Source organism: Siphateles boraxobius, unplaced genomic scaffold, assembly GCF_051911475.1.
Source record: "Siphateles boraxobius isolate OS27281-9 unplaced genomic scaffold, OSU_SipBor_1 16, whole genome shotgun sequence".
NCBI classification, from domain to species: Eukaryota; Metazoa; Chordata; class Actinopteri; order Cypriniformes; family Leuciscidae; genus Siphateles; species Siphateles boraxobius.
In genome coordinates, this window is record NW_027508766.1 from 7399268 (window position 1) to 7416652 (window position 17385).

Consider the following 17385-nt stretch of genomic DNA (forward strand, 5'->3'; position numbering starts at 1 on the left):
AAAGCACTGTGTCCTCATAAGAGTTTTACAGACCATGAATCCAACATGCACATTTAGGTACTGTATTATTGTCTTGATCCTGAGAACACGTTCAGTGCTTGTCATTTAAGATTAATTATGACCTTTTTGCTACTGGCCAGCTTTACAAGAACATGTGGCATTGATTCAATTATGTAAGCACAAGCCTTTAAGTATCATATAATAGCTTATTTTTGACCTGGTCTTACAGAAACACAGTCTCAGGTGTTAAATATATTCCCATGGAGCAAGGAGGTCAAAAATAAATAAACAAACAAGCAAGCAAACAGAGTTTAAAAAAAATAAATAATAATAATATTCGCAAAGTGTCCCATAAATAGGAAGATTCAGAGGATTGGAACTTTCCCCACAGCTCAGTCAGTGTAATGCGCTGCTTGAAATATCCTCAGCTGAGTGGGACAAACTTCACCTCAGTATTCCTGCACTATAGCACCCTTTAATTACAGAGCGCACAGCACACTACAGGCCCTGTGTTGGCTTTCTAGCGATTCCATGGGGTACAGCTCCAGCCAGCAATATTTCAAAAATCTGGATTTTTCCCACTGACACTAGTTACAAATGAGCTGAGGAATGCAAAGGGGCAACACATGGCACACTTACCGTTGGTTGTGCCACATTTAATGCATTTAATGCTGGGGGTCTATATAGACGCATAGTGTGAACGTGCACATGTAAATAATATCGCTTTGCAAACTTGTCCTATATCACTACATAGGGTTTACTGTCTTGCCTCCCTGTCCAACATTGACAGCATGGCACATAATGCAAAATAAGCAGGGCTATAATGACATATGTCTGGCTTAGTAAATTCACTCCCTGAGGACCACTCAGCCAGTTTGTGCTTCTGTGCTCAAGTCATTCACTGTCAAAAAATTGCAACAAATTGCACACTATGCTCATCCTCATTGAAATGTTATCTTCTGACATTTAGCATCGGTGAGTAGATCTGACAAAATAGATGTTCATATACGTTTAGCTTAGACATCCCTGGTGAAAAAAAATACATGCTAAGTATACTTGCAGCCAGACTAATTTAGTATATTTCAAGTGTGTTAATGATTAGTTAACTAGAAGTGTGCTATTTTGAAACAACTAATTTTATACTAAGTATATTTTAGTTGTAATTAAATAGTAGTAAAGCATAAGTGTCTTTATATATATGCAGTTTTATTCATGCGATTTATTAGGATAGGACAGAAGCTAGACAGGAAGTGAAGTGGGAGAGGGGCTGGTGGTGTATGGAAATGTCCACAAGCCGGGACTCGAACTTGGGTCACAACAGAGTTACATATCGGCGCACTTGCCCACGAGGCTTTGGGCACCATCCGTAAGTGTATTATATTACTGAGTGTATATGCTCAGTAATACCTTTGGCTTATTCCAAATACTACAAATTGCTCACTTTGTCTTCAATAAAAAATGCACATTAATAAACAAATAATACTTAGCTATACTATAAAACGTCTCGGGTTACGTATGTAACCCCTGTTCCCTGAGAAAGGGAACGAGACACTGCGTCGGTTACGACACTAGGGGAACGCCCTTCAGTGTAGCGCGTCTGAAATTATGAATGAAATCGAATCCAATCCTATTGCCGTTGTGTGATGACGTAGCGTGTGACGGCATAAGCGGATGTATACAAAAGCACAGCTTAGAAATGTCAGCTTTTGCTTTGAAGCAAGTGCTCCAGGCGGGGTGAGGTGTGGCGAACCGACGCAGTGTCTCGTTCCCTTTCTCAGGGAACAAGGGTTACAGACGTAACCCGAGACGTTCCCTTTCGAGGGAACTCGAACTGCGTCGGTTACGACATTAGGGGAACGAGATACCCACTATACCACAACGAACCCTGCTCATCCTAGTGTGAAGCTGTCTTTAGGCGCAACCTAGGACGAAAGCACTCGTGCACCGGGTGTAGAGGGAAGGTCCAGACTGTAAAACCTCATGAATGTGTGCGGAGCGGCCCAGCCAGCCGCCTCACATATGTCATGTATAGAAACCCCCGAAAGGAGGGCTCTAGAGGATGCTATGCCTCTGGTGGAGTGAGCCCTCATGGCCATAGGTGAAGGCAAATTGCGCACCTGATAGGCCAGGGAAATAGTCTGAACAATCCAGTTGTTGATGGTCTGCTTAGAGGTGGGAAGCCCCTTCTTGGGCGACCCAAAACACATCAGCAAATGGTCCGACTTCCGCCATGAGGAGTATCTCTGGATATAACACCGCTGTGCTCTGACAGGGCAGAGCAGATGAAGTCTCTCCTCATCCGCCGTCACATGAGGTGGAGGATGAAATGCCTGCAGAACCATAGGCCGTGCCACATTAGACGGCACCTTGGGCAAATAGCCGGGCCTGGGATGCAAGATGGCCTTAATGTTGCCGGGAGCAAGCTCCAGGCACCCCAGGGAAATAGAGAGTGCCTGGAGATCTCCTACCCTCCCTCAGGGGCCAGACCCACAGTTTCCACAACTCGGGCCGAGGGTGGAGAACTGAGCCCCCTGCCTGGGACAGCAGGTCCCTCCTCAGAGGGATCTGCCATGGCGGGCCTGCCAGGAGTGATATTATGTCAGAAAACCATACTCGGCCCGGCCAAAACGGGGCTACTAGTAGTAGGCTGACACCGTCTCGACGGACCCTTTCCAGAACTCCCGGGAGCAGAGCGATCGGGGGAGCCTCGGCCACGTCTGTACCACGGCATCCAACCCCAGCGGGGCTGGATGCGTGAGGGGGAACCACAGGGGACAGTGTGTCGTCTCTCGAGACTCCATTCCCCGGGCCTCAGCCCCTGCCTCGACAGTATGTCTGCTCCCTGGTTCTGGTCCCCCGGGACATACATCGCCCTGAGAGACGACAGTCTCCGCTGGGACCACAGGAGGATCTGATGCGCCAATCTGCACAGAGGGCGCGACCTCAGACCCCCCAGGCGGTTCAAATAGGACACCACTGACGTATTGTCGGTTCTCACGAGAACGTGGCGACCATGGAGGTCTGGCAGAAAACTCCTCAGAGCTCGGAACACCGCCAAAATTTACAGGCAATTTATCTGCCAAGAGGAATGATGGTCCTGCCAGAGACCTCTTGTAAAGCGGCCGTCCATGACCGCGCCCCAGCCCATGAGGGAGGCGTCTGTCGAAATAATTATTCGGCGACATAACGCTCCCAACTTGGGCCCTGGGACAGAAACCAAGGCTTCTTCCATATTTATAGGGAACGAAGGCATCTGCGCGTAACCCTTATCATGCGGAACGGATTTCCCCTCGGGGAAAACCCCTTGGCTTTCAACCACCACTGTAAGGCTCTCATGTGCAGCAGGCCAGAAGGTATCACGCTGGACGCTGCTGCTATGAGACCCAACACTCTCTGGAAGTGTTTCACTGTGATGGTGTGGCCTAGCTTCACCCTGGTTAGTGTGGTCAATATGGACTCGATACGTGCAGGAGACATTTGTGCCCGCATCGTTGTCGAGTCCCATACCAGAACGTAGTTCGTTGGGCGGGTGTCAACACGCTCTTTTTCGTGTTGAGCCTCAGCCCCAAGCGCTGAGTATGGCCAAGGACGACATCTCGATGCCGAACTGCCAACTCTCGAGACTGGGCCAAGATAAGCCAGTTGTCGATGTAGTTCAGCACACGGATGCCCTGGAGCCTCAGTGGGGCCAGAGCTGCATCCATACACTTGGTGAATGTGCGAGGGGAGAGTGCTAGGCAAAATGGAAGAACCCGACATTGGTATGCTTCGCCCCCGAAAGCAAACCTCAGGAACCTCCTGTGAGACGGAAGGATTGAGACATGAAAGTATGCGTCTTTTAGATCTATTGTGACAAACCAATCCACGGATTGGATTTGACTCACGATGATGGGAATGGTGAGCATCTTGAACCTGAACCTCCTCAGAGACCGGTTCAAGTGCCTCAGATCTAAAATTCGACGCAACCCTCCATTCTTCTGTTGAACTATGAAGTACCGGCTGTAGAACCCGGACTCCCTGACTGGTGGGGGAACACACTCTATGGCCCCTTTTTCCAGCAACGAGTGAACTTCCTGTTCCAACACCAGACCCTGCTCTGGGTGCACTGAAGTCCAGACCACCCCGTTGAATTTTGGTACGGCGGACCTGGAACTGCAGTCTGTACCCAGTTTCCACAGTGCGCAGGACCCATGGAGAAATGTTCAGGAGGTTTTGCCATGCCTCTGCGAAATTCACCAATTCACCAGTGTTTTGTGCAGGTCTTTGATGGCTCCCTGAAGCGGAGGACCGGCAGGGGAAAACCGACAACGACCCACTGTGTGCGAACCCGAATGCTGACTGACTGCAAGCCTTTGGGGCAGACAGACCAGTGTGTGCTCGCTTTAAGCTAGCGTGTCCCGAAGCGTCAGAGACGGCGGGATACTGACGCCAGCTTCCCGAGGGCCCAGCGAGAGAGGGGACCGCAATCGCTCTCTCTCTCGGGGGTGCGGGACCTCAGGACCTCTTTCCCTTAGCCTTCTTGGACTGGAGGACGGTCCTCAGATCCGCCCTCTCAGTTACGAGCGACGTCTAGAGTCCCAAGCTTTATTAGGGGGAGCTCTAGAAGCGACACTCGCCTTCTGTGCCTGGCGATGGGAGGAATTGGAGACGGCTGTGGCTGTTCTCTAGCAGCCGCCCTCCTGGACCTTGAACGGCGAGGGAGATACTGTTTAAATGCTTCGTGCATTGGCACCGATGGCACGGCCCGTCTCCTTGGTAACCCGGAGGGACAAATCTGTGGCCCTGCGAAGCTCTGCTATATCGTCAGCAGAGGGACCCTCGCCCTGGTCCATGTCCCTCAACAGGTCGGCTTGGTAGGCCTGCAAAATAGCCATTGTGTGCAGGCTCGCACCAGCTCGACCTGCCGCAATATATGCTCTGCCCACCAAAGCTGATGTGGTGCGGCAAGGTTTAGAAGGCAGCACCGGTGTTTTCAAGGATGACGCAAGGTCGGGTGAAAGGTAGCTAGCTAGAGCTTCCTCAACCCGAGGCATCATCCAATATCCCTTATATCTAACCCCCACGATATTACTGTAGTTTAAAATCGGGGGGTTAGACAGGCGCGCTGAAAAGGGCCTGTTCCAAGATTTACACAACTCATTGTGTAAATCAGGGAAGAAAGGAAGAGACCGGCGTGAAGGCTGCGTGCGGTGCTGCAGGAAGCGCTCATAAAGCTTGCTTTTAGGACGCGCTTCCTGCCGTTCTTGTGGCCAAGAAATATCAAGCTTGGCCTCAGCCCGTGTTAAAACCTCCATTAACTCATCATAACTGGGTGCAGGCTGAACAGTATTGTGTCTCTCATTAGGATCCTCCTCCCCAACGCTGAGCACGTCTAATTCGTCGGATTTAGAGAGCTGTAAAACTGGGTCGTCATCCTGAAAGGGAGAAGCCGCGGCGCGGGCTCCCGAACAGGGAATAGGGGAACCTGAGCTTTCAGATGAAGAGTGGGAAAGTGCCTCGGCAGTCCCACTGTCGCCTAAAAGATCTCTCTGCGATCCCCACGATCTAAGCAGCCGCATTGCCTCGGCATTGCCTCGGCAGATGCGGGACCTGAACCGCGGGGAGAACGCATTTGGCCATCATCGGTAAACAAAGCCAACCGAGAACGCAGCACTCTCACTGATAAGGATTCACAGTGAGCGCAAGCAGCCCCTTCGAGAGCTGCTTGAGCGTGCTGCCTTCCCAGACAAGACACACACATTTCGTGTGTGTCCCCAGCCGTAAGATAGCGCGGACAGGGAAACACACACTTTCTGAACTGTTCGGCCATGATGAGGGAATAACAGTGACAAACAACACCAAATAAGACTCACAGTTTCAAACACAGATAGTGCTTGCTGAATAGCAAAAAAGCTGACATTTCTGTGTGCCGGCGTGCTTTTGTATACATCCGCTTATGCCGTCACACGCTACGTCATCACGCAACGTCAATAGGATTGGATTCGATTTCATTCATAAATTCAGACTCGCTACCCTGAAGGGCGTTCCCCTAGTGTCGTAACCGACGCAGTTCGAGTTCCCTCGAAAGGGAACTATAGCTATACTATAACTATAAAAAATACTATTGTATACTATAATGTATTTTGAACTTTCAATGCATTGTTATAATGATAATTTCCAGCACACAGATGAAATATACCTAAAATATATATATTTTAAAAGTGCAAAAAATTACACTTTTAAAAAATAAACTTTTAACTTCAAGTATATTTTTCTAAAATATTTAGAAAATATACTAAAGTACAATTATTTTAAAGTATGTTAAAAGTTGTATTGTGAAAATAGATAAAAGCATGATGCTAATATACTTTTAATATATTTAAAGATAGTAAAACATTTTGTTATATATATTATACATTGTTATACATATTTGCAATGTAGGCTACTATTGAAAAAGGGAATATATTTCAAATACAATAAAGTATATGATGTTTAAAAAAGGTAGTATTTATAATAGGGATTACATCTACTACTTCTTTTATATGTTACACATTCAACAGCTAGGTGTCATTTCCGTGTCCAAACACTCCATCAGATGCCAAAAGCAAACAGCAAATGGTGCTAATATAAACTCATGGTGTGCTGTGATACCACCAAAAAAATCATAATCCTAACCTTAATCTCCATACTGAAATTTCAGATGGCCAGAGATTCATCTTTTATGAATCGTTAAAATATTGCTGTTCGGGACACTGTGAGCCCAGAGACTGTATTGTACATGTGTTTTTAAAAGCTTAGCTGAAACTACTAAAGGCTTGGGCCCGAAAACTGTATTTCTAATGTCATGACTTAACAAGCAGATTGTTACCAACGTTGACACTCATCTTTCAATTATACCCGATTTGTACCTGATATTGAGCATAAAAACACTCCCACTTCACAGTTTTTCAAAAATAGGTGCTATTTTTTTTTCAGCGCTCATGTGCAGGCTGGGCCATATGTCATTAAAGTTATCTGTATTTTATTACATTTGCCTCAGCTCTGGCAACACACCGCAGCCTCGTGCAACAGGTTCAAAACTGCATAGCGAAGACTGACAACAATAAAAACAAGGGCATTGCAATGGCCAGTGAATCAAATCAGGCATCACGGGCACTGGAGAATATACCAATGACGACCTTTAAAGATGACTGCAGGCAAAAAAAACTTTTTGGCAAACTGTACTGGATTGTTATTATGAGAAACTGTGTGAAAGAGTAGATACAGATGAATGCTGTTATTATAAGCAGCCACATAAATCAACTTGCTTACATGCTTGTGTCATTGACCACTGAATACAGTTGCAGTCTGAATTTTGAGGTTAAAATGATATTTACCAAAAAGTTAAAAAAACAAGCCATCAGTAGTGACAAGTAGTTAAAATATGTACAAACTCATAATGTAATTTATTATTTTGACACCCAGATACATTTAAGCATATTTGCCATCTGTACTGTATCAGTACTCGCTGCTACAGTACATACACCACTGCAGCCTTTCATGAGCAAACAATGAAGCATCTACTATGCCTGGAATACTAATTTCAATGCCACCAATCTACCCCATGGAACAGGCCGTATCATTTAAATATATGCTAATTTATACAGTGGCTATGTCAGAAATTGATGGTAATATAAACACAAACTTTTATGCTCATAGGGCTATAGCCAACTATCTGGTCACTTGTCACAAACCTTTCAAAAATATATTTCTTATGTGATGTTCCCTTCTTGAAACAGACCAATTCTGGTAGATTTTATTTTGGAAAAATGGCTGCTTTAGTACTATCACAAGCTCCTTAAAAAAAACATAGTATTGAACTGCTGCTCTATGGTGTTCTCAACTGGTGGGTCACAGTATAATACAATGGAACTAACCATAATCATGCATAAATAGGATAGCCAAATAAATAGGCTTACCAGTTTTTAAAAGGGAGAAGAAAAGATTACCATATCTTTTGATGCTGATGTCAAATAAAACTGTACAGTATTTGGGGCCAATATCAACTTTTATTTGGCAGAGGGCAGATGCCGACACGAACAGGGCTGTCGCTGAAAGATGGACAGATCAAATTTATAGCTGCTGTGAGGGATCGCAACATGTTGAGGACCTCTAGCTGCAGTGAACTGGTAGAAAAAGGAAAGAATTATAAAAGGCCTCAAGAGCTGTTACCCTGTCATTGTTAGTGTCAAAATAGCCCCAAGACAGCATTAACCTCTTAGCCCGTTTCAGTCATTCCATACTGACATTTTCAGAATTGGTGGAACATTCCTTTAATTACCAGCATTCACACAATATGCAATATTAGCTTAAGAAACTTAAGATGTTCATTTCAACGCACAGGACTGTCTTAGGAAAGAAAGTGATACAGGGCCCTTGTATTGAGGTATATGTTTATATTTTCTAAAATCGACAACATCCTTGCTAGGAATGTGAGAAATGCACTGTTTATGAAACAGGATCAGTAAGGAGGTGCACAGTCAGACTTTCTGTGAAACGCCACAGATTTGGGGTAGACGGATATGATGTTTGAAAGAAGGATAACAGAAGGATAACTGCAGACAGTTCATAGTTTTCACAGCAGGCATATATTTTAGCGCCACAATCTATCCAACACCAATAGCAGAGTGAGCTCCAGGGAGGGTGTATCCTTTCTAGTTATTGAGAATCAGCCAGGCAGACGGCGCATGACTTTACCCGCCATGAGAAAAGTTGTTAAAAAGTGCTTGAGGATGTCTAGGGGAGTGCTAAAGCCTACAATTGCTCCCCAAAATTCCTACAGCTCTTGCTCAGTGTTGACCGCCTGTCAAAATTCTGATCATTTTTTCCACAGGCTTACTTATGGAATGCAACTGACCTCTTACCTATCTTTATAGACGGGGAGTTTGAGGAGATCAGGAAAGGATTAAAACAGCCCTAGTTAGGAAAATATCTGCATTTGACACGTTTGTATATGTTGTATATGTATATGTTATATTGCTCTGTTCTATATTGGTCTGTTGCGACATGCTCCAGTTTGGGATTGCTGTTAGGATTACTAATGCCTTATCATTTGGTATTATGCAACACTTCCGGACAAACTATGTTCCAGTTTAAACTAAAAGAGACTAAATAGGATAAGGAAATGTGTTGACCAAGGGCAATTAGGCCTACTTTGCAAATCCACCCTTTTGACCTGTGAATAGAAGTGTCACAACTTACTGCGGAGAACTGGTGAAAAAAAAAATCTAACTGCACAGAATTTTTTTCCTAACTAATATTATCTACGTTTTCTAAACATTTTGTAAGTTACGTTACGTACCCCTACAGTACAAACCATTAAAGTACCCCTTTATCATCACCAAATCTGAAATGTCTCCCATTTACATCATGTTATACTGAAATTCCTTCATTTTGGAAATATGCAGTCTTGTCGAGGCCATTTATCAATGTGGATTACTACAACGTGTGGTTTACTCTAATAGTTAAGATCTAGCCTAGTAATTGAAAGGTGTCACTCCTGCAAGACTCTTCAGAGACATTCGCCTGTTTCAAGTATTTGAAAAGTATCAGGCTCAAACCCAGCAAGTTGCCATCCATTCCACTTGTGCAAATTATCCCCTTCTGGCAAGAAACTTCTCCAGGGGGTTGTGCTTTTAACAAATGAATGTAAGACACTTTTGGCATCTATGGCAAGCCGTTTTATTCTTTAAAACTATTAATCAGTAGTATTTGTAAAGGCGGAGTACATACTATCGGTATAGAAAAAAACAAAACTAGCACCTAATGAATAGTTACTAGTAAAATAAAAAAAATAGGCAGCAGCGACAATTGGAATAGCTTACTAGTCTTAAGTGATACTATTACTTCATTTCAGAACCCCATGCAATTCAATGCCAAAAACGTGCAACTTGTTACACGGTTATTGCATTATGAATAAGTAGGCTAGGCTAGTGACTAATTAAATACATACTAGTATCTATAAGTATTAAAATAAAATAAAATACTTGTAGCTAATGAAAAAGTGCACACCAACAAAATATATATTAATTCTAAATGTTAAAACGGCTTGCGTAAAGCATTTAGTAATTGACGGACCAGTGAACGAGTACCTTCGCTCCCGTAGATGGACGTGATGATCTCGTCGGTGTCTACTCTCTCCTCGTGCGAGTTCAAGACAGCGAGATCTGTGACGATGTGGTGTTCTGAAAGCACTGTAAAAACACCCTCCATCGTAAAGTAACAGTTTCTCTCGTCTTTATCGTCTTCGTAGATCAAATGTGCCGTTCTCCAAGTGAAATTGTTGGATATCGCCTGAAACGTCTCAGCCATTTTCAGGTAATTTGGTGCGATTCGTGTGAGATGCGAGTACTCGCTGTTTTTCTCCTTGAAGCCGGTGGCCAGAGCACCTGCTGTGATCACCGGGATGTTCCAGTGGGCTGCAACTCTCGTCACCGGCGCTGCCGCGTATTCGCACACCGGACCGAGGACCAGGTCGGGACGCTCTTCTCTCTGCTTGTCCACGAGCGCATAGAGAGCGTCCACCCCGCACCCGGAGTTCTCAAATCGCACATTGAATTTCAAGCCTGGAAACAGTTCTGATCTCTCGAGGGTTTTTCTCGCGTATTCAATAGCCGGGGAAACTCTCTGGTAAGAGAACAAGTATGTGTTGTTGCGGGGCAACAAGACCATCACGTCGATATTGTCATTCAGTGCACTTGTCCTACCAGGCATCATGAGTACTACCCAAATGGACAGACATAGTGATATGAAACATGACATCATTGACACCAATGAACGAATAACTTTTTTTTTTCTTTTTTGCAAAGAGCCAATGCTTTTTAAAGTTTTTTTTTCTAACAAGTAGATTGCTATATAAATTAAGACGTATCCTTAATTGAACTTAAGTATGGCAAAGTCACACTCTTTCTGTTTATAAGTGAGTTACGTCTCTTCTGCAAGTCTCTCCAGAGCCCCTCTCTCTTCCCCTGTTTGGAGTCTTCTTTGAGTCTCTGTCTAACTCTCCGCTTGCCTGTGTAATTACTCTTGTTAGGATGTGTGAAGTGTGCAGCTCGGCTGGTCACCACACACGCTGCAGTCTTGGAGGAATTTTCAAGCATCCTTTCATTATTATTCCTGCGTCATCGCTGTGCAGCCCGCCCCCTCCTTAAAGCTACAGTGTCAAAATTCATGACAGCCCACAACTTCAGTCTGGATTAAATGATCAAGGTACTGTATAGTGTTCACACATTACAATTATAATTTAAATATATATATATATATTTTTTTTTTTAAATGGACATTATCCACATTTAAAGACAACACAGTGTGCTGTTCAAGTTAAGCCATACCAAAGACAAAAATACAGTCATTAACCCAACAATAAAATCAGATGCCTAATCAGTAATAAAAGGCACAGAATGGCCCGGTTTCACAGACAGGGCTTAGATTAAGCCAGGATTAGGCCTTAGTTTAATTAGGACATTTAAAAGACAAAACAATGGCACTAATATATTTAAGATATGCCAGTGCAAGTTGTTTTCAGTTAAAACATCTCAATACGGCATTTTAGTTTAGCACTAGGCTTAAGCCTGGTCTGTGAAACAGGGGGAATACATTTTAATAATAATTGATGGCCTCCCCCTTTTTAGTCTTGTTAGAAATCTAGCTGTAACAGTTTGCACCAGTTGTAATCAATCAAGTGCTGATTGTGGTAGCCTGCATACAGTAATCTAGTAATTACTGTTGCATTATAGTGCAATGACATACATCTAAAATCATACTTCATGGCATCAATAACAAGTAGACTGTACTACTTGCTACTGCATTTGGGTTGACGAAGGAACAAAATGTTCCATATTATCTGTAGTGTGGACTATGTGACATTCACTGTAAAGGGAATAGTGAATGAGTTAACAATTTTGGGCACACCAAATAGTTTCCCCAATATATTTTTTCTTGCTTAATCTATAATTTTAAGGTGAAATAAAACTTGTTGTTTGTTTATTAGCTAACACTTAAGCAACACTGCAATTTTACGGTAATCATTAAGGATGCAACATGTTTGAGCTGGAGCAGTAATCAGCAGTTGGTAATCTTTGGTGTGTTGAAAAACATCTGTACACAAGAAAGACAGCAAGAACACAAGCAAGATGGCCCGCTTATCAAGTAAAATGTTCTTAATACAAACTTCCGACTAATGTTAGCAGATAGCTCATCATAGTTCACCATTGTGATGTAAAACCAGACCTTACTCCAAATTATGGTTTTTATGGACATGTAAGAGATTTAGAAACTAATTTAAAGAATTTAAATTATGAAGTCATTAAATAAACATTAAATCCTCAATCAATAATCTTCTTATCTCATGTTGTATATGACATGTCAGATTTTTGATAGCCGATTGTTCACTGTCTAGACCTCATATCCATCTACGCAAACGTTAAGCTTTAATCAACTGTTTAAGCACATAGTGACATCTAGTGGTACAATTAGTGCAACACATCACAGATTTGACTAAATAATATGCAGGTTTCTGAAAATGGATGTAATGTAGTTTCAAATATTATTATATGTATAGCTTATAATGTATATGTATATTATACTATGAATAATATTGCTCTGTATAACCATATCTCTATACTACTTAGAATGATGTATAATAATGCAACAAAAGTGTAAATTTAACGGAAAGACTCAGAGAAAGAGCAAGCACATTTCAGAATAAGAAGGCCTTATAGGAGGACAGATTTAGCGGCAGATTAAAAATGACTCAGCCAAACTCTCCAGATGAAGTATTTCTTATTCACGTCACTGCTAAATGGTGCGCTGAATCTGTGGCTTCAGTCAATGAGACTGTTCTGAATCCCAGCTCCTATGATTGCCCCCATAGGTATTACAAATTCTGGCTGAGTAAACCAAATGGATATAAAGATAACAGCAACTAAAAGATCCATTCAGAGAACTGCAGTGAAGTACGTCCCTGTAATTAGCTAATGGCCAAAGTACAACGACAGTCCTGGCAGACCTAGTACTCCCACATAAATATCAGACTCCCTGTTTCCTGAGATGCAATATGCTGAGTGTGTCTTTTATTCTGTGGTCCTGGGTGTAGTTCTCCCATGGAATTGCTATGGTTACTGAATCACAAAATTGTTCCAAAATTGCTCCATAGCCATTAAAACTTGGATAATTATGTTTATGTTCTATCTTTTTCCAGTTTCACATGCTTCTTGTGTAAGTCATGTTGTCCTCCTAAAATCTTACATTTTCAGATTTTTATCTCTTTTTTCCCTAAGAAAATGTATTAATTTTTCTGAAATGTAAAATGTATTAACCCATGCTTGTTTTGAGTTTTGCTAATCTAATCGATGAGTTTATGACTCAAATGTATTAAAGTGCTCACATAATTTAAGCCATCTGTCAGTGCGAGTAAAAGGGCTGTGTTCTGCATTAATCCTGATTATGCTAGATTAATGTCTCCAGCTCAAGGCTGTCAAAGTCATGGTTTCCAATAGACAACAGATGTCATGCATGAAGGGACACCTCATTCCTTGCTTTCTAGAGGTAACTGTAAACTTTGAGTGGATGTGTTGCTGTTTTTCTCACACTTCCTTTTAATTTGTTAATGTTTTTTAACTATGTAGCAACCGAAAACTGCATTTGCTACTTAATTTTATATAAAAAGAACCTGAATAAATAAAACATTATTGAGAAGTATTTCAATTCTTTAAATGTAAGGTTATCTGTAAAGTTACAGACACCGTACGTAAGTGTAATTGCTCTGTTGTTAAATTAGTACAGTATAAAATAATTTACTTTGACTTTCACCATCAGTTAATTTGCACGCAGAAACTCTCAGAGAGTGCATTATGGCACTATCAAAGAAAAAAAAACTAAAGAAAAAATATATAAAGAAAAAACTACAAATCCATAATCAGGATGATAACTATAGTCTCCAAATTAATAATAGTGGATCTTTCCAGAAGTGTCCAGTCTCAAAAGTGATCTAAAACAACTCTGGTCTTAGCTATTGATTATTATAAATTCATCTCATCTCATTTTAATACCTGTAAGTGTGTGTGCCTTCCTAATCAGTTCTGCTGACTTGTTGCTGAACTACATATGTGTTTTTGAGATGCACTGAGTAATTTTTTTCTCATTAAACATTTGCACATAAATCAAGTCAAGTTTATTTATATACAGTGTTGGGTAGTAACTGATTACATGTAATCTGGAGTATATAATTGTGACAATCAGCGGCTGGAGTGCCCGCATGAGCCACTGGAGGGCACTCTCTTCCTGCGTTATGTTCCACCATGGACTCATTATGTTTGATTATGGTTTCATCAGTTTCACCTGTGCACCCTCAGCAACCCTTTATCTGGACTGTTCTGTTCTGTGCCCATTTGTGAAGTATTGTTTTACCCAAACTCTGTCTTAGTTTGTACCTCTTGTTTCTCCGTGCTTGGACTTGATCTTTTGTGTTTGAACTTGGACTCTCATATAGTTTTGTGAACCTTTGCTGCCTGCCTCTGACCATTGCGTGTTTGACTACGATTCTGGATTGCCCTTGACATCTTCTTAGTTTTTGTCTGCTCGTTCTCAGTTTGTCATCTCCTTTAATAATTATCTGCGAATGGATCCGACCGCCTCAGCCTCGACGTGACAGAATACTTCACCACATAAGGATCCAGCAGATTACAGAACAACTCACCGCAAAATGGAACCAGCAGTTGCTCCAGCAGTCTCTCCCATAGTCGTCAGCAACCGGGCCCTGAGAGAATATCTCTCGGTAATGTTTCAAGTGAACCAGTCCGTCCAAAGCTATGCTAAGGACTTCCTCTCCATTTGCCATCTCGGAACGCTCGATGAAATCCAGCTCATAGGCCTGTTTCGGAACGGGCTGGATTACCGGATTGCTCTGGATGCCGAGCAACATTACCGATTGGACTCTGGACCGGTACATTGCCGAGGCTTGCTTCGTGGACTGTTCCATAGCCACGTTCCCGTCCTATCCGGCCGAGCCAGCTCCTCACTGCAGTCTTACCAGACCCGTGACTCACGTATGCCCACTCGAGCCGTATTCCGCACAGGTCCTGTTGGATTTGCCAATCCGGAGACCGCGGAGGTTCCGCCGGCCGAGCCAAGTGAGTCAAGTGCTGCCGAGTCAAGTGAGTCAAGTGCCGCCGAGTCAAGTGCCGCCGAGCCAGGTGCCGCCGAGCCAAGTGAGTCAAGTGCCGCCGAGCCAAGTGAGTCAAATGCCGCCGAGCCAAGTGAGTCAAGTGCCGCCGAGCCAAGTGAGTCAAGTGCCACCGAGTCTACCGAGTCTACTGTGTCAAGTGAGTCTACCGAGTCTACTGTGTCAAGTGAGTCTACCGAGTCTACTGTGTCAAGTGAGTCTACCGAGTCTACTGTGTCAAGTGAGTCTACCGAGTCTAATGTGTCAAGTGAGTCTACCGAGTCTACTGTGTCAAGTGAGTCTACCGAGTCTACTGTGTCAAGTGAGTCTACCGAGTCTACTGTGTCAAGTGAGTCTACCGAGTCTACTGTGTCAAGTGAGTCTACCGAGTCTAATGAGTCAAGTACGTCCAGTAGTGAATCTAGCCCTGTGAAGCGCCGTCGCAGAAGGAAGAGAGGGAGGACTCGTTTGGCTCGCCAGGCTCCGGAGGGCGTTCCCAGACTCCTCGCCCTGCCGGCCCCGCCTCTGCGCCTCGCCCTGCCGGCCCCGCCTCTGTGCCTCGCCCTTCCGGCCCCGCCTCTGCGCCTCGCCCTTCCGACCCCGCCTCTGCGCCTCGACCTGCCGGCCCCGCCTCTGCGCCTCGCCCTTCCGGGCCCGCCTCTGCGCCTCGCCCTGCCGGTCCCGCCTCTGCGCCTCGCCCTGCCGGTCCCGCCTCTGCGCCTCGCCCTGCCGGCCCCGCCTCTGCGCCTCGCCCTGCCGGCCCCGCCTCTGCGCTTTGCCCTGCCGGCGCCCTTCAAACACCTTCCTCCCGTGGATTTCCCCAAGGATTTTTGGGGGGGGGGGGGGGGGGGGCAGGAGGTACCCTGTGAGGGCCTTGGGGGCTGCGTCTACATGGACCTTTGCTAGTAGGTACCCTGAGAGGGCCATGGGGGCGGCATCTACATGGACCTTTGCTCTACTGCCTACGTCTGAGCTTCCTGGATTACTGGTTCCGGCTAGCCCAGTTAGGTGTGATCTACTCCGTTCCCGTGTTCAGTGTGCTCCGCCCTGTTCTCCTGTCTGTTGTGCTCCGGCCTGGTTCCCTGCCAAGCTTGCCCCGCCTGGGCTGCCTGCGAAGCTTGCTTCTCCGTGGTCCCGGGTCTTGCTCCTGTCTCCAGGTCCCCTGCCTCTCCACGGACCTGGCCCTCCATCCCATCCCCCGTTGACCTCCCCCCAGAGCTCTTAGGAGCGTCTGGAAGCCGCTCCTTAGAGGGGGGGTTATGTGACAATCAGCGGCTGGAGTGCCCGCATGAGCCACTGGAGGGCACTCTCTTCCTGCGTTATGTTCCACCATGGACTCATTATGTTTGATTATGGTTTCATCAGTTTCACCTGTGCACCCTCAGCAACCCTTTATCTGGACTGTTCTGTTCTGTGCCCATTTGTGAAGTATTGTTCTACCCAAACTCTGTCTTAGTTTGTACCTCTTGTTTCTCCGTGCTTGGACTTGATCTTTTGTGTTTGAACTTGGACTCTCATATAGTTTTGTGAACCTTTGCTGCCTGCCTCTGACCATTGCGTGTTTGACTACGATTCTGGATTGCCCTTGACATCTTCTTAGTTTTTGTCTGCTCGTTCTCAGTTTGTCATCTCCTTTAATAATTATCTGCGAATGGATCCGACCGCCTCAGCCTCGACGTGACAATAATCAGATTTCAAAAATTGAAAAAAAGTAATAAAAAAAAGATTTAAAAAAGTACTTATTACTATTATTATTATGTTTTAAAATGCTTGTAATCAGACTACAGTTACTTTTTATTAATTACATGATTACATATTATTCACACAATGGCAGCAAATTATTCATAATTTATTGATTATAGGCCTATATATATATATTAATTATATATTGTCAGGTGGCTATAATTACGTGGCAAATTAAGAGTCCACAAAGCATTTGTCCACTGGATTTACAGAAATCATTTAACTGCACATTATTAACACATTAACTGCACATTAATATGCACAGAGGAGCTGAGCAAAATAAACTAATTTGGCCTCCACAAGGGATGTATGCAAACCTGTACACACACATGCACCTTAAGGACAGGTTTAATTACTATTTGATTTATTTTAATATAGCCTTGGCTGCATTTCCCAACACACCACTGCAATAATGCTGTCTTTTCAAATCATTACCTCCCTGTGTTAAGACACTGATAAATACA

General features: G+C 44.0%; 1 protein-coding gene across 2 annotated transcripts in view; it reads right to left on the minus strand.

Annotated features, from left to right (window-relative positions):
* The window catches only part of npr3 (natriuretic peptide receptor 3), a 28880-nt gene extending 17761 nt beyond the window's left edge, over positions 1 to 11119 (minus strand). Inside the window, exon 1 of one of the 2 annotated variants that reach the window (XM_077231324.1) lies at positions 10110 to 11119. In XM_077231324.1, coding sequence (XP_077087439.1) covers positions 10110 to 10782 — 673 coding nt within the window. In that variant the 5' untranslated portion in view covers positions 10783 to 11119. The remainder of the gene's footprint in view (positions 1 to 10109) is intronic. The other variant, XM_077231323.1, reaches the window with a different exon arrangement.
* Between the last annotated feature and the right edge of the window lie 6266 nt (positions 11120 to 17385).